Below are 25,144 nucleotides of genomic sequence, written 5' to 3'. Positions count from 1 at the left end.
GTAAGTCACAGTTCAGTGCCATGAGAAAATGCAACAGCCATCAGAATATATAGCTGGAGGGAAGAGGGGAGGGGGATGTGAATTGAGCACTTTTTACAGAAGCTGTGTATGTCTGCAAGCAGTGCACAATATATGTAAATAACCTGTCACTCAAGCAAGGACTTTGGTTTTTATCTGGAAGTCTGTTTTATTTCCCTGAACAATAAAAAGAGGATTGCTCAGAGCTGGATTAACTCTGTGTGGCAAGACTGGGCACAGATGATAGGAAATCTTATTCTCTACATTGTGACATCAAATTTTTTGGGGGGTTTACATCCACTTTAAGGAATGAGTGGCTAATGGCCTCTGAAACAAGATGACAAGTGCTGGGATCTGACATTTAATTGTACTTGAGGACCAATTGTTGATCCAGGCACGAGTGTGGGACGAATTCTGACATTTTTAAGTGTCCTCTCCTCAAACCAAGCAATGTATGCTTTTCCCTGTGGAATGCTAGACCTTGTGGGAAATAGCTTTTAACATTGTGGAGACTATCAAGTCAGACGCACATCCCTCAAAACCTGGGCTTCAGACATGCCATGAAAGCCAGCAACCATGAAGCAGGATGGTAAACTGTTCTTTGGGACAGAAGATTTGGAAAAGCCCACACAGCATTTGCAATGAGTCCAATATAATCAGAGTACCACATTCCCCTGGATCTCAATTCTGTATAGGAGGCAAGGACAAGGTTCCGTGTCTGAATGGACACAGGGAGCAGTGGCTCAGCTCAGGTGCCCCCATAGCAAGCTGCTTGCTGTGGGGACATTTAGCAGGAGGGAGGGGCTAGGAGTGCCGGCAGGGGACCTAAGAAGAGTAGTCTCTGGGCTGCTCTGTGCAAAAATACACAGGGCAGGTAATTATAACAAAACAAAAGAAACAACAAGACTTTAGTGTCACTTTAAGCCTTGGAAAAAAAACTTAAGGAACTCTGTCTCGTAGGGATATTTTTCGCAGCTTGAGGGCTGGACTTCTGTTGCTGGGGTAGATGAGAACTTACACTCAAGTAAACTTCTAGGATGAGGGTGTTTAATGAAGCTTCAAAGCGTTGTTCACCCTTGAAGAGTATGCAAAGCAAATTCCCATCACCTGCCTGCAGCCCAAAATGTAAACCAAAAAGTTCTCCACATGTTCACAGATAGGAGGACTCATATTAAAAAACACAATACACAGATGTCTGGAAAGCACCACAGGCTGTGCCTGAAGGTCACGTGCCAGGTAGGCCCACAATCATTTAGACCATCCTGGGTCCGGGTATGGCCTCCAAAGTTATTGCCGAGGATATGCATGAAAAAAAAACTGACACATGCTGGCAGTGGGAGAAGTTATACCAGGCCAATCGCTGTTTTTTTTTTTTTTTTTTTGCCAATGTCCAAATCCTCCTGTAGGCGGGAGCATAACCCAGTTGTCTCTGAAACCTGTGGCTTTCAAAGACCAACAAAATATATATTTTTTCTTTTTAACCACATTCACCTCAAAATGATGACTATGCACACACAAAAATAAATTTCATAATGAAAGCATGCTGAGTGACAAGAAAATACGCACATCCACCAAATACAGAGGGCTTCTTACCAAGATTAAGGCTGGAAGATGATCCATGAGAGGATAAAGATGGTGGCGGTGTCTGGGAATGGCTGGCCGCCTGGCTTGGAAGGGGCATGCCTACAGGACCAGGAGAGGAAGAGAAGCCTAGACCATTATAGAAGCTATGTCCAATGGGATTCAAACTGCTGGAAGTCCTTTTGTATAGATCTGTACTGCCAGTCAGAGAATCACGACGCGATCCACTGCTAGTGTTGGAATTAGCAACTGATAGAAAAAAAAAAAAAAAATTATATTATATAAAAAAAATATATATATATCAGTCAAGAAAAATAAATAATAAAAGAGACAACAAGGACTTTATTTGTAGGCACAACAAAATGCTAATTAATGGAGTTTTTATTATTATTATTATTACTTTTTTGCCAATACTGACCTGCTGTTCCAAAGCCACCCAGTGCTGAACTAAGCGTTGCTCCCAGTGATCCACTGCTTCCAAAACCCAATGAACTATTCGCTGGCTGGCCTGAACTTTGTGAAAATAAGGAACTGCTTTGAGAGTTATTGGTCAGGGAACTGTTGCCATAGAACGAGCTTGATGCCAGATTCTGGTTGCCTTGTGGTTGAGGTTGTCCCTGAGGCTGTTGAGAATTCAATTGACGAAAGGGTCCATTTGACGCACCACCTTGTCCATTGGCAGAAGCAGCTGCTGCTGCAACAGCTTAAAGATATATTGCAAAAGATCAGCTTTCATGTACAAGACAACTGAACACCTTTCAAATCATTTAAAAAAAAATTAATGGTAGCTGTAGGAGGCGGTTTAGCACAATAGACTGAAACACATGCAGCTGTATATGCGTTTCCAACAGTGCTACATACCTGCTTGAGCTGCAGATGGACTAATAATAACTGGTGCGGGAGCTACCAGCCGAACAGGGCCACCCAGTCCATTTCTGGCTCCAGTATTCACAACAAGTGCCCCTGTTTGGTCATAGTAAGCAGCAGGAGCTAGAACTGGATATCCTAAATGAAGAGACAGAAAAGTAAAAAAAGTAAGAAAAGATGGGAAGATGGAAGAGAATATAATTTTAATATATAATAGATTGAGAATATATTATATATATATATATATATATATATATATATATATATATATATCACAATCTGTATGTCACAAATATATAGGCGGCAAGCACTAAAATGCCCAATTTTTATATACAGTACTTTCATACATTACACATGTTGCAGGAAAACCACAGAACCAGTAACTACTCCAACTTGCAAGCTAAAGTTAAATTTTGACACAATTCCAGCTTAGACCAATGTAACCATGTGTCATAGGCATGGGATCCCTGTGGAAGCTGGAATTCACTGTAGTAGATACCGCTACTACAGTGATCTCCACTTGTTTCAAGGTCCTGTGCACCCAAAGTTGCTTGCCAGCCACATGTGCCATTCAAGAACACTATTTTCTCAATGAATGCAAAGCATTCCCAACTTAAAAGAGCTGCAGAGGCAGGGCAGCGATGTCACGATTGATACATTGAGAAAATGCAAAACTGCACTCTATGCAAAAAAGTGCCATACCTAAAGTGCAGCTTTAAAGTGGTTGTAAACCCTGTTACACCACTTTTACCTACAGGTAATCCTATAAAAAGGCTTACCTGTAGGTACTGTGAATATCTCCTAAACGTCCACAGTTTAGGAGATATATGTGCTGCTGCTGTCGATGGCGCATGCGCACTGAAGAAACAGGCAGCTGGTGCCGTTTCTTCAGTAGCCGTGCTGTGACCGGCGGCTCCCGCCAATCAGAGCCGAACACGGAAGTAACTCCGGTGGAAGATGTCGGTCCTGTACTGGAATGCCGACTCTCTGGTCTAGTAATGCAATGGTTTTTTGTTTTGTTTCATTTTTTCCGAGGTTTACAACTTCTTTAAAGTGGTTGTAAACCGCATAAACTTTTTTTTTTTTCCCCCCAAACCTGCAATGCAAAAGGCATAATAGGCTAGTATGCACCGCATACTAGCCTATTATGAAATACTTACCTCGGAACGAGGTGTGTACCACTTACCTGGTCCACGCCGAGCAGGATGTCATCTTGCTCCGGCGTGTCTTCCGGGTATCGCCGCTCCAGCGCTGTGATTGGCTGGAGCGGCGATGACGTCACTCCCGCGCGTGCGCGCGGGAGATTTAAAATCGGCAGGGTCCGGCGATGCCGGTCCTTCAGCCGTGGATTCCCCCCTGCGCATGCGCCGCCCGCATTGCGGGGGTAATATCTCCTAAACCGTGCAGGTTTAAGGAGATATTCCCCTTACCTACAGGTAAGCCTTGTTGTAGGCTTACCTGTAGGTAAAAGTCCAAATAGTGGGTTTACAACCACTTTAAGACAAGATAAATTAATTCTGCTCTCCATTCAGTTATTTCGACCACTACTACCTAAATTTGGCTTCATATCAAGTCTCTTGTATTTTGCAATACCTATAGGATTAGCATTAGGGCCAAGAGCCCTTCAGGCGTGCTGTATGCAAATGTGCCGACATGGAACATACCGATACAAAGAAAGATAATCATCTCATCAGTCTATGATTTGTCTGTCATGATCTAGTCAGCAGGCAAGGGGTGGAGAAAGTACACTACTATACATTGCCTTGAAAAAGTATTCATACCCCTTGAAATTTTCCAAATTTTGTCATGTTACAACCAAAAATATAAATGTTTTTTTATTGGGATTTTATGTTATAGACCCACACAAAGTGGCACATAATTGTGAAGTGGAAGGAAAATGATAAAAGGCGTATTCAGCCCTCCTAAATCAATACTTTGTAGAAACACCTTACACTGCAATTACAGCGGCAAGTGTTTTTGGGTATGTCTCTACCAGATTTGCACACCTTTTTGGCCATTCTTCTTTGCAAAATAACTCAAGCTCTGTCGGGTTGCAAGGAGAGGGTCTATGAACAGCAACTTTCAAGTCTTGTCACAGATTCTCAATTGAATTTAGATCTGGACTTTGACTGGGCCATTCTAACATATAATTATGCTTTAATCTAAGCATTCCAGCTGGAAAATTTCAAGGAGTATAAATACTTTTTCAAGGCACTGTATACCTTACAGGCAAGAGATGTCATCCACTAGGCTTTGTGGTAGAGCTGCGTGAATCTAAGGACTAGATGGACAAAAATGATATTTCTTTGGCTGGTAAAATGGCTATTCTATATATATTTTATGAGTGTATTTAGCGGTTTGGCTGGAGTTTGCTTTAATACCCTCTGCAAGCAATACCCCATACCAGAATACACTCACAAGGGCTGACTTCAGTAAGTAACCAGAGTTACATTTCTACCTGCATATACTGAAGTGGAATAACCAGCCAACACCTTTTTCCCCATTGGAGGGCGATTAGAACTACCAAATTTTTATGACTGTCACACCTTTAAAGTACATTTCCTGTCACCTTCTGTTGTGCCAGCAGCACAAGAAGTGAGGGAGGATCTCTTCAATAGAGAAAGACAGCAACCAAATCTGACTGAGTTTCCAGTTCTCTCTCACTTTATCCAAAACAAAGTTAATGTTTTATTCAAAGCAAAATATGCAACTCACCAGGCATTCCAGCAGCAAGGCCTTGCCCAAAGGCCAGTGCAGAATTCACAGCAGCTGCTGCAACTAGCTGGTCATTTTGTTGTCCCTGTTGATTCTGGTTGGGGGTTAGCGGTCGCTGATTACCTCCTGCACGAAGCACCTGGGAAATGCACACACTTTTAAAAAGGGGTAAAACATGAAAAATGTGTGGTTGCTCTTTACTAATTTTTGCCTTTGAAAGCAGTAAACAACTAAAATGCCACAAAGTGACAGATAGACCAGAGGTAAATACAACCTCTTAAGCACACTCAAAACAGATTCCTTGTTACATGCCAGTACAACCGCATTGTTTTCCTCAGCGCTTAGACACAGTGGCAACGCTGTAATTGGCGCTATATAAGTGTAAACATTATTATTATATGACCCCACCAGTGAGGCCTTCATGTAGCATTTCTAAGTCCTGCATTCTGCTAAAGTCATATTGAAGGCAAGCAAGGGAATGTTATTACAGATACTCTCCACCTAGCATATATTTAATGAAGATCCTCATACTAGCCACAGCAGCTAAGCAAAGCTGGAAATTTAAATTCAGAAAACTGGGAGGTTTAATGCGTTATTTGCCAAGAGTACCGTTACCTACAAATCAAATCTCAACCATTAAATGTTAAAACGAAAAAAACAACAAAAAAAAAAAACAACACGACACACAGGACTTGTGGTCATAAGCAATATTTTGCAGATGTTGCCCCTATGGGGACCTCTAAAAGATCAGGTTATACCTCGTAAGGAGAGGAGAAAACTCACAACCAATCACCTGACTGTGGTCTCTCCCCCCCCCCTACAAAAACAAATGAAAATGAAAAAAGGAGGCTAATTTGAGAAACGATGCAACAAAAAAAGCAAAAGAACCGTTGAGAGACCAACATGCCAAAGATGAGAACACGCACCTGTTGCTGGCCCTGCTGATTCTGAGGATTGTTCTGTTGAGATGCAGAGTTGTTTGCTGCTGCTGCTGCCGCTGCTTGCTGCTGGAAGAGGTTGGCAGGATACACTCCCCATGGAGTGACACCGTAATATTGGTGGGGAACCACAGCTGGGCCTGTATAAGTTAGGGGAAAGCCAACAATGTAATCATCTTATAGGAATCCATCCTAAACCTAAAAAAAGATCCTGAATTGGACATTTTCTCCATCAACCATAGGAGATTTACCAACGATCGGATTGTAAAATTTACTTTCTTGGATTTGGGACTTTCATTTCTTCATATCAATGGATTACAATTATCTCTGGAACTGTGCCTGAAGGGTCATAGACCATTCTGTGCTTCACCCGTTCAGTTAACTGTACAGTGCGGGGAAGGGGGAGTCAAGGCATAAAAATGTGTGTCTTATGGAGTTAAAAAAACGGTAGATTACAGAAACACACCTTTTACATTATATACTACTGTAATAGAGTAGAGTCTAGCATTTTAAAGACACTTTAAACTAGGCCTCATTTTCGGTGAGGTAGGGCTTATATTGCACCCCTTTCCCGAATATCACAGTAGGTCTTATTTTCAGGGTAGGTCTTGCTTTCGGGGAAACACAGTATGTGTATACAAATAGGAGATGGACAAATGGCTTTTAATGGTATGAGCGTTTTTATTTTTTGTGTGACGTGGTACCATTTTTTATTGTTAACTTTTTCAGCGAGTTAAACCAATTTTTGTAATGCTTTGTATACAACGAGGTTTGAGCTAAAACTAGGTTTTTATTCTCAGTCACTGTGTCTAAAACAGAACTAGTAAACCAATGCACCAAGCAAATGTTTAAATCACAAAAAATATCAATAAATAAACAAAAAAGGAAACCTTACCAAGCGTAGCAGCTGCTGCAAGGCCGGCTGCATAGGGGTCTGTTCCAGGAGGCGCGGCACTGATGATGTAAGGGTTTGGTACAAATGCAGCTGGGGCTAGACCTGCTGAAAACATACCTGTCAGTGAAAGGAGAATTCAGTACATTGCCAGAAGAGGGAGGAAAAAAAAAAGTGTTTTGCATCCATTCAGTAAAACAAAGTCATGCTTTTATAGTCTTTTTTTATTTTGGGGTGGGGCCAATTAGAGAGACTACACAAAATTAAAAGCGTAGTTCTTAGATAAGGTATCCTATGCCACTCCATTTTAGTGAGACATGTAAAGTGCAACAAAACAGTAATCCACAATTTGCCATTTCAATTACCCTTCTCAATTATTCCCGACAGTAACATACTATATACAGAATTAAAGTCACCTATCTCCTAGAGTCACCTTGGCGGTCTGCCAACACCAAAAAAGAAAAATGAGTTCCACGTTGGTAAAGCAAAGCAATGCTTCGATATATTTGGGCTCAATCTAATTAGCAACTATTCTGAGGCAGAGACCAGCAAGGTTTTGTGCTAAAATGGTACAGGACATGGCCCAATGTTCTCACTGTCTAGTAATTGCAGTTACAGCTGGAATGAGTCACTGTGGCCATGGTCAGCGTGAACCAGCATTAAAGTATAACTAAAAGGCAAAACTTTTTATTTAGTTTTGGAGTGCAGAGGGATTAGAAAGCGAGTAATTTTTTATTGCTATCTGTGCCCCGTTAGGGAGATTCACCCTCTCTATTTTTCCTGTCTACCATTAAAAGTAAAAGAAAATCCCAAATTTTGGGTTGTCACCAGAAAAGTAATAGAGGGGAACTCTTCCAATGGGGACACTAGTTCTGGAGACCTGGGGGTCCCCAAGAGATTGCCTATATTTGCAGGGATTTCCTCTCACTTCCCATTTTGGCTATAAGACCGGAAGTGAAGGGAAACATTTGCAACGGGACACAGATAGCAAAAATACAACCCTCCCTACGCTAGCCAAAATGGGGGAAAAAAAAAACGTTTTCCTAGATTCTATATAATTAGAAACAAGCACACTGTGAAAGTATCGATTGCTAAAACAAGGACTGCACAGGTACAACAAATGGCTCTCTTTTTTGCATAGTCCAAACATTCAATAAATATTTATCATCGCACACCAATATTTGTTTTGCTAAAAACATAGACCAATAGAATAGAATTACCATGTATAGCACCACCATTCCAAAATTTCCCATTGTTGTCTTGGACTTTTTCACAAAAAGGTGAATCAAGCTAAAAAGGATTTGACATGGTTGGGATCCACTAAGGCACAGTGACTGCAGAGTTATGTATATGCTACACGGATCAGGGCAAAGTGATAAAGGAGAATAGATTGCCCATGAAGAATTAAAGAGCTAAAAAGCACACAATTCAGATCTAAGAGGGACATGGTCACTGATGGCATGACTTGTTCATTGTTATACCACTCAGATTGCTTTAGGAAAGCCAAGCAGTTCTGATAGAATAACAAAGGAAATATATTTCCAGAAACTAGAACAAAATCACACAAAACCAAAAAGGACTCCAAAAAGGGGCATAAATTATCCAGAAACTACATTATGTGGTAGAAAACAATAGAAAGCAGATTAGGATTCAACACAGCAGTTATTGTAGGGGAAAATATCAAATGCCTCCGAGGGATATACATTTTAGGTAGATTAATATCGGAGATGTCACTTTTCAGTGAATGCTTGCTGAAAATATTAAGGTAACCACCTTCTTCAGCCAAAGATACTTGCTTATTACCAACTCACTAGTACATTATTAGGGGGACTGTGTAATCTTAGGCCCCTTTCACAAGGGCGTTCAGGCTTTTGTTGGTCTTCAGATGTAGGTTTATGGGTAGGTGGATTCAAACGGATGGTCATCCTTTTGCATCCAAGCCTGTTCAGGCCCTATTGCCCTATTTTTTTTAAATAGGTGGCCACATCCTTTTCTGTTTAGATCAGGGATCCTCAAACTATGGCCCTCCAGCTGTTGTAGAACTACACATCCCATGAGGCATTGTAACACACTGACATGACCAGGCATGATGGGAACTGTAGTTCCTGAACAACTAGAGGCCCGTAGTTTGAAGACCCATGGTTTAGATGGACCTGAACAGGTTCACACAATGAATCGCACAGGAAATCGCACCGCATTTCTGTGCAAGTCACATGCGATTCAGGAGGGTGATATTTAAGCCGATTCCTTTTGAATGGGTTCAAATTGCACGCACCAATTTTAAGAGAAACAAATTTCTTTGTTTCCGTTATAAAATTTAGAAAATTAGTAATTTCTCTTCATAAATTTTGGCCAAAATTTATACCGCTACATATCTTTGGTATAAAATAACCAAAATCGGTGTATATTTGTTCTTTGTGAAAGTTAGACCCCTGTCACACTGAGCCATCCATAGCGTCGGCGGTAAAATGCCGCCGTTTTTACATAAATGTATATACACCACTCCAAAGATGGGGCTAGCAGGACTTTTTTTTACCATCCTGCTAGCGCTACGCTCCAGTGTGAAACCCCTCGGGCTTTCACACTGGAGACAATAGAGCAGCGCTTTTTAACACTATAGCGCCTGCAATACACCCTCAGTGTGAAAGGGGTTTAATAGTGTCCACAAGCTATTGTGCCAATCACTTAAAAAATGTTCATACCTGATGAACTGACAGCCTATTTCATTTCTTGAGATATTAACAAGCCAAGACAGTATAAATACCCCCAAAATTACCACTTTTTGGAAAGTAGACATTCCAAGGTGTTTAGTAAGAGACATGGTGAGTTTTTTTAAAGTGTCGTTTTTTTTTCTCCCCACAATTCTTTGCAAAAATTAAGATTTTTTTCACAAAATTAATAGGTTATTTATCACACACAGCAAATTACACCCCAAAATACATTCTGCTACTCCTCCAGAGTATGGCAATACCACGTGAGAGACTATTACACAGTGTGGCCACAGAGAGGCCCAACATGCAGGGAGCACCATCAGGCATTCTAGGAGCATAAATTACTTGACTATTTCTTGACTACCTCTTGCACTTTTGAAGGCCCTGGAGCACCAGGACAATGGAAACCAAAAAAATGACCCCATTTTGAAAAGAAAACACCCCAATGTATATTCTATGAGGGATATTGAGTCTTTTGAACATGTCATTTTTTTTCCACAAGTTTTTTGGAAAATGTGGAAAGAAAATGAAAACACTTTATTTTTTTGCACAAAATTACCTGTTTATACAATATTTCAAACACATAGTATGTACATTGCAAAAATGACACCCGAAAATATATTCTGCTACTCCTCCCAAGTATGGCGATACCACATGTGTGAGACTTTTACACAGCCTGGCCACATGCAGGGAGCACTGTCAGGTGTTCTAGGGGCATAAATGTCAAATCTAATTGGACTACCTTTTTTTGTGAGGCACTGTAGTGGCACTGATGGGCACTGTAGTGGCATAAATTAGCCATGGATGAGAATGGCCGAGCATGGATGGATGAGGCAGGAATGGGCACAGAGCAGCGCTGTGGGCACTATAGATCTAGTCCACAGCGCTGCTACATCCAATCTCTCTCCTCTTGCACTGTACCGATCAGTACGGAGAGGGGAGAGCCAACCCGGGAATGTGCCGGCTTGTTTACAACCGATTGCTCAGTTATTTGATGTAGCGATCACCTGTTAAATGGACGCTGTCATCGGCCATTTACTGTGATGCGCCAGGTTCGCAGTCATGAATATTCCCAGGTGCGCACCTCTGGGGGTGCACTGGAGTGTGATTCTGGGAGGACGTCACAGTACACTCTCCCAGAGTTAGAGCCACGCTGTTGCCGTCATTCGGCTATGGCATATTTGTTAACTGGTTAATAATGCACTGACACCCACTGCAGATCGCAAGGGCAGTGCAAACTCTGCAGGAAAGGTGCACACATTGATAGATTCGCACACCGTGTTCCAGTGTGAAGCAGGGCTAAACGGATGTAGACAGATGCCATCCGTTTACACCCATTCCGTTTTTGTCCATATTTTTAGGCCCTTTCACACTGTGGCGGTGGGGGGCTTCCGCTGTAAAGTGACGCTATTTTTAGCAGCTCTTTACCGTGCAGGGGTATTCGGCAACTTGCAGGCGCTTTTAACTCCCGCTGCCGGCCGAAAAAGGGTTAAAACCACCCACAAAGCTCCCCTGCAGAGGCGCTTTGCCGACGGTATGGCCGCGCTGCCCATTGATTTAAATGGGCAGGAGCAGTAAACACACCGCTCCTTCACTGCTCCAAAGATGCTGCTAGCAGGACTTTTTTTTACTGTCCTGCTAACGCACCGCTCCAGTGTGAAAGCCCTCTGGGCTTTCACATTGGAGAGACAGCAGCGGCTGCTTCAGGGTGCTTTGCAAGTGCTATTTTTAGCGTTATAGCACCTGCAAAGCGCCCCAGTGTGAAAGGGGTCTTATGAAAGAAACATTTTTGTTTATACTTTTGTCACTACTGTTCCGTTTCTGCAACAACCAAAAATGCGCAAAAACAGATGCTGGATGCACATGTCCTGCATAGGCCAATGTCGTTGCCTGTTTGGGACAAGATATGGACCTCCGCTTTCAAATCATCTATAAATGTAGGGCAGAGATAAACTGCTTTAAAAATTCTAATGTTCTGGTATAGATCGCCAGAGGTGATGCACTGCCAAGACCCTTTGCTTTCTGTGTCGTGTTGGCACTAACCTTAAATTACTGAATCTAGGATCTCAGTATCATTTTTTGGCAGTGCACAACCAAGACTTTTCTGGAATGATGTCATGTCATAACTTCAACATTTGTTTCAAGGAACTTCTCCATTAGACTCTGTTAATTATCTACTAGGTCTTCCCTTCTCTGGTGTCCCTAAAGCAGCCAAGCATCTGATCTCATACATTCTCCTTGCTGCCAGGAGGGCCATCCCTCTCTGTTGGCTGTCCACTGATCCTCCTGTAGCAATAACAATCTAAAAAACTGACGCAAATGTCATCTACATGTCATGTCAAAAAAAATAGTGACTGGACCAAAAATGTTCTGTAATATCAGTGGAGGAGTATCCTCACATCTTCATTTTTTTTTCCCTGTGAAATCTTTGAAGTCGACTTATGTAGAAAAGCAAAACCGTGCACAAGGACATTTTTGCCAACTACTGGAAGTACATGCAACCAAGCCAGTAAGCGATAAAAAATAAAAGCAACAAAGCACCAAACTGCCATCAATTTTGTTCAAAATAAAAGCCAAGTAGATAACTACTCAAGGCTGCAGTGAACCAGAGAACAAGCTAAAACAATATCTTGTCCTGGTTGACAGAGCTACCTTTGCAAAGAATATCACGGAAGCAGCAAAAAATAAAAAAAAGGATAAACTAATGTTTAATGTTTTAGCTACAGTCAACATACAGTGCCTTGAAAAAGTATTCATACCCCTTAATTTTCCATATTTTGTTATGTTACAACCAAAAACGTAAAATTTATTTTATTGGGATTTTATGTGATAGACCAACGCAAAGTGGCACATAATTGTGAAGTGGAAGGAAAATGTTAAATGGTTTTAACTTTTTTTTTTTACAAATAAAATATCTGAAAAGTGTGGCGTGCATTTATATTCAGCCCTCCTGAGTCAATACTTCGTAGAACCACCTTTCACTACAATTACAGCTGCAAGTCTTTTTGGCTATGTCTCTACCAGCTTTGCACATCTAGGAGAATGAAAAATTTGCCAATTCTACTTTGCAAAATAGCTCAAGCTCTGTTAGATTGGATGAAGAGTGCCTGAACAGAAATTATCAAGTCTTGCCACAGAGTCTCAGTTGAATTTAGGTCTGGACTTTGACTGGACCATTCTAACACATGCATATGCTTTGATCTAAACCATTACATTGTTGCTCTGGCTGTATGTTTAGGGTCTTTTGTAATTTTTTCATCTTCCTGCCCTTGTTCTTTTAACTTTGGATAGTAAAACATTTTTTCCTGCCAGTAAATACCTTATACAGCCCACTTCCTGTTTCGTGCCGATGAGAGCTGCAGAGGTGAAGTTGTGCCTCTGTGTGTGTGTAAATCCAGGAACAGAACAGGCAGCAGCTTCAGCTACCCACAGTTAAAATGGATGCAGCCAGACTCAGTGGAGAGAGATTACTGCAGCATATTTGTCAAGTAAAGAATCACAGTATATATAAAATAATATGCAAAGTGGTTGGAGGGAAGCTTCAGAATGGCAAAGATGTTCTTATTACAAATTATGTGAGTAGACTGCAGTTCCTCAAACAGGTTTTCTTCTAAGATTGCACTGTATTTGGCTCCATGCATCTTCCCATCAACTCTGACCAGCTTCCCTGGCCTTGTTAAAAAAACGCATCCCCAAAACATGATGCGGTCACCACCATGTTTCAAGGTGGGGGGATGGTGTGTTCAGGGTAACCTGCAGATTTAGATTACTCCCACACATAGCGTTTTGCTTTTAGGCCAAAAAGTTCAATTTTGGTCTCCTATCTCACCAGAGAACCTTCTTTCACATGTTTAGGATAAGAGATGGACAGCCGCACTCCAAAAAAAACTTTAGGTTGTCTAATATAAAAAGGATGAAAAAATGCACTACAAAAACCAGCAGAAAATGGGAATAGCAGCCTACGCGTTTCACACTATAGATCAGTGCTTAGTCATGGCCTTTCTCTCTTCTTCCACATGTTTGCTGTGTCCCCCACATGGCTTCTTGCAAACGGCAAATGGCTTTCTTCTTACCACTCTTCCATAAAGGTCAGATTTGTGGACTGCACATCTAAGTTGTCCTGTGGACAGATTCTTCCACCTGAGCTGTGGATCTCTGCAGCTCCTCCAGAGTTACCATGGGCCTTTTGACTGCTTCTCTGGTTAATGCTCTCCTTTCCCGGCCTGTCAGTTTAGGTGGCCGGCCATGTCTTGGTAGGTTTGCAGTTGTGCCATACTCTTTCCATTTTCAAATGATGAATTGAACAGTGCTCCGCAAGATGTCCAAAAGCTTGGCATATTTTTTATAATCCAACCCTGCTTTTAACTTCTCCACAACTTTATCCCTGACCTGTCTGGTGTGTTCCTTGGCCTTCATGGTGTAGTTTGTAAACTAAGGATCTCTAACAAACCTCTGAGGGCATCACATTTATAATGAGATTAAATTACACACAGGTGGACTCTATTTACTAATTAGGCCACTCTTGAAGGTAATTGGTTCCACTAAATTTTAGTTAGGGGTATCAGAGTAAAGAGGGCTGAATACAAATGCATGTCACATTTTCAGATATTTGAAAACATTTTCCTTCCACTTCACAATTATGTGCCACTTTGTGTTGGTCTATCACATAAAATCCCCCCCAAAAATACATCTTTTTGGTTGAAACATGACAAAATGTAGAAAATTTCAAGGGGATATTACTTTTTCAAGGCACTGTAAATTCACCAAACATTTTATGAAAAACTGAAACCAGCACACGAGAGATAACTTATTACCTATGTGCGGTTGGTGTGCTGCTGCCAATGCGTACTGTTGCTGCTGGGCTGCCGTCAGTTGCTGTACTGCAAGAGCATTCGGCCTCTGAAACAACTGTAGATAAAAAAATAAAATAAAAATATAGTATTGAACATATCATACATGCATACAAAGGCAGGAAAACAACTGTGCAATTTAATCACTTCAGCCCTGGAAGGTTTTACCCTCTTAATGACCAGGCCTTCTTTTGCGATACAGCACTGCGTTACTTTGACAATTGCGTGGTCGTGCGCTGCTGTACCCAAATAAAATTGACCCCCCCCCTTCTCAACCCAAATGGAGCTCTTTTGATATTTGATTACCTCTGCAGTTTTTACTTTTTTCCCGCTTTAAACAAAAATATTTTTTACTTTCTGCTATAAAACATATCCAAAAAAAAAAAAGAAAATCTAGTTTCTTCTTCTAAAATTCTAACAATACATTCAGAAGACTGATTACACTGCGGGTATGCTGTTTTTTTTTTTCCCGTACATTCCTCGGCTTCCGGGTATGATTCTTGCTGGACCTAGTTGACAGACGTTCCTCCGACCGGCGCATACTGCGCGTCACGACTTTCCGACAGAAGCTGAACGTCATTGCGCAGGCGCCGTATAGTCGGCTCTATACGGCGCCTGCGCAGCGACGTTCGGCTTTTTTCGGAAAGTCGTGACGTCAAGTATGCGTCGGTCGGAGGAACGTCAATCAACTAGGAACGCCCAGACCCACAAGAATCATACCCGGAAGCCGAGGGATGAAACGGCGATATCGAGGTATGTACGAAAAAAAAAAAAAAAAACACACAGCATTTTTTTTTTAGGGGGAACCTCCACTTTAATCAATTTAGGCCAATATGTATTCTGCTACATGTTTTTGGTAAAAAAATAAGTGTATATTGATTGGTTTGCGAAAACATTAGTGTCTACAAACTATGGATTTTTTTATTTATTTTTTTACTAGTAGTGGCCGCAATTTTTTAGTGGGACTGCGACATTGTGGCAGACAAAAATCAGACACCTGGCGCTTTTTTAGGAACCAGTGACACCAATACAATGATCAGTACTAAAAATATGCACCGTTACTGTACTGTAACTGGCAGGGAAGGGGTAACATCAAGGACAATCAAAGGGTTAAGCGTGACCCTAGGGGTGCTTGTCAACTGTGTGGGGAGGGGATTACTCTGACTGGATAAAGTCAAGATCTCCATCTTCCTCCCTGTAAGAATAGGCAATCTGCCTTGTTCACATAGGCAGATCGTCATTCTGCCTCTCTGGGGAAATGATCGCAGGCGGCAAGAGGACATCAAGTCTGCTGGACCCGCCGATTGGCCTCCCACTGTGTCCAATCAGTGCGCAATCAGTGCGCAATCAGGCCTCCGGCAGCATGCATACCCCCCAACTAATGCACAGAATATCGTACAGGTACGTGATTTTGCGCAAAATACAGCCAACCTGCAGCAGCAAATATGCAGTAGGCAGTCTTTAAGTGGTTAATGCAGACTAGATGTACCTGCTGTTGAGAATTATAATCAAAGAGGCCAACTGTGGTAGCTCCTGAATCAACTTGAACTTGGTTGCCCTGGTAGTCAAATTGTAGAGGTTCCATGCCAACATGCTCCATGGGATCCAGCTGAACACTTTGCGACTCCATGCCACCGAAGTCTTCCACTGGCTTTGCTCCATTGCTGTTTGTCAATTGAGCGAGACCCTCAGAGCCATTCTGACTTGGTCCAAGAAGATCCACCTCACTTACAGAGTTCTGGCAGTTACCTGGGGTACGACTGAAAGGAAAATACACAGTTACTAAAATAAATAAAATACAATACGTTTATTTTTAAGCCATATAGAAAATATTTCCATTAAAAAGTGTCACTAAACCCACATCATAAAAAAACAAAAAACACACCATCAACAAATGCTGTATTACATGCGGTTCATACCTACTCAGTCACTATGAGGTTTCCTGTATCCTGCAAAATACATGGTTGATACTGCTGCTCTCTATCTCCACCTTCTGTTCATGTCCCCAATTCAGCTAGGGATTTTGCAACTCTGCACATCACTGAAAACTGAGCATTTCTTATATCTGAGCAGCCCATGTGACTAGTCACACATGTGTGCATATACAGTGTGGTAAAATGACAGCCCACTCCCACTCTCCTCCAGGCCCACTAACCAGCTAACACAATGGAGGCAGGATATTACATGTAGATTAATGGTGGCTTCACCTCCCTCGTATTCTAAGACACAGGCTGGAGAAGCCATCACTTGCTCGGTAGGGCCAATCACAACACCCATGTCCTGATCTGTGATGTGCAGTGTCCGAGACACAGCCTGTGACTGGCAGAAATCTGCAAACGCCATAGTATTACCAAACAAAAATTTGATTGATTGACTTTAAAACGTTTATTCTCACTCTGTATTCCAAAGCCTGTTTTATTATTATTTTGAACATGTGACTAGCAGCAGAGGACTAGAAGCTCCTCCTGCTTATGTCTCCTGCAGACAGGCTGGGAAAGATCTGGGCCATGTGGCAGCTGTATATCGATTAGGAAAAAGATACTTGGATTCTTTTTTTATTAAAATAATTACAGTGCCATCATCCATACACAGAAAAAGAAGGGACAACGTAAATTATAGTGTGTGTTTTTAGTATCACTTTGAGGGAAACCTATCATGTTAGAAATAGGGAGGCTGCCATTTGCCAACTCCATTCTAACACCACAACCTGCTCCATGTAATTTGACAATATCAGTCTTGTGCTGGACACGATTCCTGTTTGTCCACATAGGCCTCAAAAAAAGTCATATACAGGGGGTCTGTATAGAGTGCATTCAAGCACTTGGGGACAGCAAACACTGAACAGATTTTGTTGAAAGGGATGTAAATATCAGAGGGGGATGTGGAATTGAAATGTAGGTACCCAAAATGCAGTGTTAACACAATGTAGCTTAGAGGAGTGGAAAGTGGATTTAGTTAAAAGGCACACATATATTGTTTACAAATTAATATTTTTTACATGTGTTTAGGAGTCTGGGATAGAAAATTAAGGGGAAACAAAACATGGAATCCTTTTGGCCACAACAGGCAAAACTCTGCTTTGGTTCTTTTTTTTGCCTTCAGTCTCTCAGGGTAACCCAAATGATTACTCTATTCTAGACAAGTGTCAAAATGCACCTCATGGAATATTTTGTTTTCAGTTAATTAAAGCGGGAGTTCAACCAATTACTTTTTTTTTCCCCCCCTTAGCTTCCTGCTCGTTCGGTCTAGGGGAATCGGCTATTTGTATTAAAATATGATCCATACTTACCAGTTTTCGAGATGCATCTCCCCTAACCCTGTCTTCTGGGGTCCCTCGGCCAGGCTGGGAACCGAAGGGGATCACGTGGACGCGCGCGGGACTTTCGAGGGGTCAGGTAAGTATAATGGGGGTTCGGGGGGGGCTGGTACCGTTGGATGTTTTTTCACCTTAAAGCATAGGATGCATTAAGGTGAAAAAACATTTACCTTTACAACCCCTTTAAGGCCCCTTTCACAGTGGGGCAGGAGGTGCGCTGACGGTATAGCGCCGATATACCTTGGGAATTGCAGCGGCATTCAGCCGCTAGCGGTGCAGTTTTAACCCCCTGCTAGCGGCCAAAAATGGGTCAATACCGCCCACAATGCAGGGCAGGAGTTTTTCAGGTGGTATTTAGGCGCTATTTTTAGTGCCAAAACGCCTGAAAAACTCCTCAGTGTAAGAGGGGCCTTAGAGAGGCCTTTAAAAAAAAAAAAAAAAAACCCTGCAAGAGAAAGGCATAATTAGCTAGTATGCATAGCATACTAGCTCGTTATGAATTACTTACCTGAGATCGAAGCCCCCGAAGCGAGTCTCGTTCCTCTCCTCCGCCATGATACCCGAATAACTTCCGGGTATCGCGGCTCCGGCGCTGTGATTGGCCAGAGCCGCGATGTCACGCATGCGCGTGGGAGCCGTCAGTGACGGCACGATCGCCTTCACTAACGGCACGGCACGCTCAGTGAGCCTGCGCCATTGTCTACGGCGCGGATGTGCCATAGACATCGGTGCAGTCTTTTCTGCAAATATTTTCTAAACCGTGTAGCCAATCCATCAATGTTTATCTGAATGGGCTACCAGGCCTCCTGTATCAAAGGGTAAAGGTTCTTGCAGCCCTCACATGAACCACAAGTGCAGTTCGGTTACCAGTGCGGGTACAATTTCCAGTGAGTGCAGCATGCCATTAGGAATAATGGCACCCACATTCATCCAGCATTTTTTTCTGTGTGGGTGGTTGTGGCAACAGGTGCAAAAGGGAACCACCCACAGAAATACAAACCTAGCCTTAACTACTGTGTGTTTCAAAACAAGGCTAAATAAATATATGGCCGAAAACCCTTTTAACACACACTTGAAAGTTACAAAAATCAGTGGCAGCAGTAATATCAAAACGTACAGCATGGATTACAGCACAGTAGAAAACATTAAATATTCAACTGCATACAGAAATCACGCTTTTTACTGGGTGCATACATAAACTAACATTTTATATCGAAAAAATAAGAGCTCAAGATTATAAAAAAAAAAAAAAAATGTTTTTATTCTTTCAAGAAGCATACAAATTAAATAAAAAAATAATTGAGGTTCTTACCTAAAATCCTTTACATCAACATCAATACCGTTCTGGACTGGCAGCCCATTAGCCTTATCCATAGGGTCACCTTCCTCCTTCAGGTCTCCCAATTTATCCCCTTCATAGACTCCTTTGCTTTTTTTATCCACTTTGTCATTTTCATCTCCTTCGGAATCACGAGGACCCTAAAAGATCAAAACATTTCTTAAAAACACAGATTAAAAACAACCATTAGAGGTTCAACCCAAAACTGTCTCGCAACTTATGTTCGAACTACACATTTCCCAAGCCTTTAATAGTTGAAGCTGACATTTGGGTGATCATAAACCTTGAAAACAAAATTTCCTTTCCAATTAATATGGCACCAGCAACCATAAATGTGACATCCAGAAAAAAAAAAAAACTGGCAAGACCAAAAATGTTTCTACTATAAAAAATAAAATTACTAATTTTTAGTTCTGGAGCATTAGCAATATTTCATAAAAAAAAAAATATATATATAGTGTTTATAATGGGAGCTCAGAAGTTTTTATGTCAACACAATATGGCTTTCACACAGTCAAACTCACAATCTAAAGGGCGAACTAACAATGTTCAAGACTGACTGTGCATCCCTGCAGCCATCTTTATTTTTACCTGCATTTTTCTATATCTTGGCAATCGAAGGGCTCCCCCCCTTGTTTGTATTAAGGGAGAGGCACTTACAAATCCTCCTTTTCTCATGCAGTTGTCTCCAGGAGAGGAGCTGAGGACGTACTCCACCATACTGACTCCCAAGCCTCCACTTTCAGAACGAGGGGAGAGCACAGAGTTAACTTCACTGCCAACATGGAATCCTTGACCAGGCCTCCTCTGGACCATGATAGGCTGGGAGACTGAATGATCTGGGGAAAAAAGAAAAAAAAAGGAAAAATTAATGCATTAGAAAAATGAAAATGTCTTTCAAAGTTGGATTTATACATGAAATATTCTGGCCCTCTTACAATGTCCTAAACCCAACTGTGGTGCCGTTTGGGCATTGGAAGACAAAGGAGGGAACTACACAGACAATCCTGACATGTGCAGATCTAAGGGAAAAACAATGATCAGGCAATGCCATTTTAACTGCCTAGGGATGTAGAAGGCAGGTATTAGACTGCCAAAAATGGTTGCATTAGGAGACTTATCTAGTCTTTATGGTCACATTTAATTTAATCTACTACCAAGGAAGGAAGGATGTTCCTGCCGTCAAAGATTGCCAACATTACACAGTTCATTCAGTTACATGGCAGGAAATCCTTACCAACATAAACAAAAGTAGGGAATCTGGGGAAAAGGTGCTTTGCCAGGAGGGAGCATACGTTCGGGTCTGGGGTGGATTTTTGGAAAGGGGGGGCCTTACGCTTTATATTTTGCATGGGGTTCCCCTTTGGAATCTAAATTTTAGGGACACTCATGCACCAAATATTTTTCTATGCAAGATCCCCCAACCAACAATACACACACACACACTTATAAGCACAGCTTGCATACACAGACCAGGAAAAGGGGGGAGGTAATCTCTTCCCCACATTTATGGCCTAGTGGTTGTGGGGGTCTGTTGCCAATGGTCTTTATCAAAAATAATAAGGGTAACCCCAGATACCAGCCCACCCCCTATGTGAATAGAGTAGTATATAGTAGCCCAATTAATTTAGGGGGAAAAAAAAATTATATATATATATATATATATATATATATATATATATATATATATATATATATATATATATATATATATATATATATATATATATATATATCTTTTGACAAACCAACCCCCCCCCCCGCAATGTACATCAATCAGGTCATCAGGGAATGTAGATCCAGTGGTGGTAAAACAAGAATGCAATTTGATCCAACCGCTGGCTTGTACAAAATATTTGGGCAATTTGTGGCAATTTAGGCATTTTGTCAAGGCACCCCAGGGTACCTAGGCCCTCTGGTTGAAAAAGGTGGGCCTAGAAAATGCCCAAACTTTCGTAATGTTTGCGGAACCCTGCTTGAACTGAACCCAGATGTCTGGCTCTTCACTACCACTGAAAATGCAACAGGTTGTTCTTTACTCAAACTACCAAGTTACCACATTATACTCTGAATAAAATAGTATCAAATCATTTTTAAAATACCGGTGGCAGCACACTTTATGCACATAGCAGCAAGTCCATAAATTAGCAACACAATTATATTTAACTTACCAGATGCCCCCCATGCACTCTCTCTCCACTGATCCCCCAGAAAAATGCCTTTTGGTCCATCCTTGTTGGAGTCATCGCTCTCCCAGAATTTTTTGCCGGGCAACAGTTGCTTGGGGGACAAAGTTTTTTTTATTTTACTAGCACAAAAAATACAAGAATCGCTATGATTATACATATTAAAATAGCTTTTACTCTCCATTTAACAAACAAAACATCTTCATGATGATATCAAACCAGCTTCCAATTGATTTTTTTTTTTTTTGCAAAGATGGAGTGGTATTTCCTGTACACTAGGTTGGAGCCAGAGCATTGTGGGTATAAGGCATGTTAGTAGTACATGGGATTCAAAGTTGTGCGTTTAGTGGTCCGTGAGGTTCGAAAGATTAGACTCTACATCTACCGGCAAACAGAATGCCAAGAAACCCAAGGACCCACTCCACCTGTCCACTTGAATAATACCCAATAACCTCAGGCCTGTGCCACATGGCTAACCATTTTCCTGTTTTTCACAATTTTTCTGTGCATTCGGGATGTGAAGTAGCACTACTTTATTCTTACAGAAGCAAGGTTACAGGCTACCGCTTAAAAAGTCAGTCCATTCATGACCAACGCATCAATTTTTGCAACAGTCTTGAGGCTGTGCACATTATTTACTCTGAGGCTTGCCTAACAATTCACGGCAACTGTTCAAATTATTTTCACTCACGAACCCCTGACAACATTTAACCCTATTCATTTTAGAAGGAAAGCTAGTCAAACCTGACACATTATATATGGGCTTTGAGCAAACACCAAAGATGAGATGTCAGAAGTGAGAATATCTAGAATAGTTCCTGTGCAACACACACACAGACCTTAGGGGAAAGGGAGTAGGCCTTAAGGATGAGCAGACTAAATGTGCTGTAAACTACAAATACAGTTACCCTTTAATAAAAAAAAAAAATGATAGTCTTTCATTAATAGACAAAAGACATTTTATAGACAAAAGAATCGTTAAAGCGGGAGTTCACCCGAATTTTTTTTTTTAACATTAGATTCATGCTCATTTTGTCAAGGGGAATCGGGTAGTTTTTTTAAAAACGAAGCAGTACTTACCATTTTAGAGAGCGATCTTCTCCGCCGCTTCCGGGTATGGTCTTCGGGACTGGGCGTTCCTATTTGATTGACAGGCTTCCGACGGTCGCATACATCGCGTCACGAGTAGCCGAAAGAAGCCGAACGTCGGTGCGGCTCTATACGGCGCCTGCGCACCGACGTTCGGCTACGTTCGGAAAAACGTGACGCGATAGATGCGACCATCGGAAGCCTGTCAATCAAATAGGAACGCCCAGTCCCGCAGCCCATACCCGGAAGCGGCGGAGAAGATCGCTCTCTACAACGGTAAGTACTGCTTCGTTTTTAAAAAAACTACCTGATTCCCCTTGACAAAATGAGCATGAATCTAATGTTAAAAATTAACATTTCCGGGTAAACCTCCACTTTAAAGATAATATTCAGACGAAAACTATAACGTATGCAAGCACAGCCCCCCCCCCCCCCCGCCCCCTATAATTTTGGGAATACCTCATGTTCAATGTGAAACTACAGGCCATGGGTTTCCAATTCTACTCAGTAAAAAAAAAAAAAAAAAGACTCCAAAATTAAGCACACATACTCAAAAGCATAATAGAGTTTACGAAAATCTAGCTGATCAATCTCAGATTAAAAAGGTATAACTGGGTATTTGGAGTTGCTAATTGACAGTTCGTACATGCATACTTACTTCTCCCATTGCTCTTCCTTCAAGTGCAAGAGCCTGAAAGTCATGATTTAATTCATCCATCGAACGCACCTATAAGACATAAAAATCTATTTTTGTTGAACCTGGTTTAAACATGTTAAAGTAACTGCTACAATGTTAAATGGATAGTCCAGGGTTTATTGGTTCCATTGATGACGAGTCACTACTGCTCCCACCAAAGGGGCAGACACCCAAACCTCTAAGACCAAAATGGAGGAGGCAGCTGTAGTCTTGGGGTCTTTGAATCTGATCAAGCTCCCTACTGCTACTCCCCCCTACAGGGGTACTTAAAATCCAACGTTCCAGCTTTACTGTCACTTTAGTCAGTTTTGCCCAAAATATTTCCTACACCAGGGGGTCTCCAAACTTTCTAAACAAAGGGCCAGTTTATTGTCCTTCCTTTAGGGGGGCCGGACTGTGGCCAGTGGAAATTTTATTGGCATCAGTGGGAGTAAACATTGCCACAATTAATATTATGGGGGAGGAGCAGTACCCTGTCATTGGGAGGAATAGTGCCCCATTATTGGCGTCAGTGGGAGATATTGCGCTTCATTGTTGGGGTCAGTCGGCAAAAAAAGGCCTCAAATCGGTGGGAGGAGTAGTGCCCTAAGGGCCGGATAAAGGCAGACAAAGGGCCACAGTTTAGAGACCGCTGTCCTACACCAACAGGTGCTTATTCTGATAAGTTCAGGTAGAGAAATTGGCAGATGGTGTCACAATCGTTACCTCGGCCAGAGGGAGCTTTGTATTCAAGGAATACAAAAGTTGCCGTGAATGGCTGAGTGCCGCTCCACCCCACACAATTTTGTTCCGGGTGTCGAACGGGATGTTTGTGTCCCACAACTGAACACAAGGCTGTATACTGCCGCCAAGTAGTTGCACTAGTTAGTGTGGAAAATAGTGAATTTGGGCCAGCTTGGCCCAAAACAAACTATGTAATGTGACAGGAAAGCTGAAGATCAGTTTTAAAGTATAAGCTCACCTTTAGTACTATGTTACACCTGTATTTAGGGTACAAAATGATTTATGTTACTATGCAGCAGCCCCCACGCCAGGAATCAGAAGCCCACATGTGAGGGTGCCCACATCAGGGTTCCACAGGACCCTGAAAGGCAGAGTAGCCATCCAAAAGATGAAAAAACACAGGAAAGCCCATTTTCAGAGGAGAGGCTAAATGCAAAAGAGGGAAAATCTTTAAAAAGGAAGGCACGCATCACACATTGTAAATGTTTATTTTATTTTGATTTGGAGGGTTTAGTACAACTTTAAAAATGGTTTCCAGTTAGATCACACACAGGCAAACTAAATCATATGCAGTGTTCTTCTGTCAAGTACAGAAGCCATTTAATCCTTTTCCTGCCACCATGTAAATATAACATGCAGACTGTGGGCTGGATGTACAGCCACCTGATCCCTTTCACAGATCTCCAGAAGTGCAGCTGTACTTACCGTTTAATCCTTCAGTTTCGTTTCAGACTCCCGTGGGGAGTAGGCGTTCCTCTGAAGAGGGGAACATGATTGACGTCCGGCTATGGCGCGTCACGCGATCCAAAAATAGCCAGAGTAGGACTCGGCTTTTCACGCCGCTATACGGCGCCTGCGCACAGACAAGGAGCTGACTGCCCAGGCGCCGTATATATCCGAGGCCTATTTAGGCTATTTTCGGAACGCGTGAAGCGCCATAGCCGGACGTCAATCATGTTCCCCTCTTCATAGGAATGCCGGAGTCTGAAACGAAACTGGACGATTAAACGGTAAGTACAGCGCAAAAAAAAGGCATACTGTAGCTGACGCTAGTATGCTGGATGGGATGGTAGATAAAGAAACATTTTTTTTTAGGGTGAACCCCCGCTTTAAGGTCAACAAAAGGCAGGTGAAACATTGGGGGTCAAATAAAACACCCAATATCTCATTTATCAGAACCTGGAACAGCAAAATGCAAATCATATAGGGAATTTTTTGGAGT

The 25,144-nt window shown here is 41.9% G+C and overlaps 1 protein-coding gene across 7 annotated transcripts in view; it reads right to left on the bottom strand.

Moving 5' to 3' along the window:
* Positions 1–25,144, bottom strand: part of PUM1 (pumilio RNA binding family member 1) — a 97,444-nt gene that overhangs the window by 45,953 nt on the left and 26,347 nt on the right. For 2 of the 7 annotated variants that reach the window (XM_040338031.1, XM_040338028.1), the window contains exons 3-14: positions 23,161–23,229; positions 21,399–21,507; positions 19,819–20,066; positions 19,201–19,367; positions 16,062–16,332; positions 14,537–14,630; positions 7,015–7,131; positions 6,108–6,259; positions 5,182–5,320; positions 2,461–2,604; positions 2,018–2,302; positions 1,612–1,848 (exon numbers count right to left, since the gene is read on the bottom strand). In XM_040338031.1, coding sequence (XP_040193965.1) covers positions 1,612–1,848; positions 2,018–2,302; positions 2,461–2,604; positions 5,182–5,320; positions 6,108–6,259; positions 7,015–7,131; positions 14,537–14,630; positions 16,062–16,332; positions 19,201–19,367; positions 19,819–20,066; positions 21,399–21,507; positions 23,161–23,229 — 2,032 coding nt within the window. The remainder of the gene's footprint in view (positions 1–1,611; positions 1,849–2,017; positions 2,303–2,460; positions 2,605–5,181; positions 5,321–6,107; positions 6,260–7,014; positions 7,132–14,536; positions 14,631–16,061; positions 16,333–19,200; positions 19,368–19,818; positions 20,067–21,398; positions 21,508–23,160; positions 23,230–25,144) is intronic. The other 5 variants (XM_040338032.1, XM_040338030.1, XM_040338029.1 and 2 more) reach the window with 4 other exon arrangements.

This window comes from Rana temporaria, chromosome 2 (genome assembly GCF_905171775.1).
Source record: "Rana temporaria chromosome 2, aRanTem1.1, whole genome shotgun sequence".
Lineage (NCBI taxonomy): Eukaryota > Metazoa > Chordata > Amphibia > Anura > Ranidae > Rana > Rana temporaria.
This window is presented reverse-complemented; position numbering and strand designations above follow the sequence as displayed.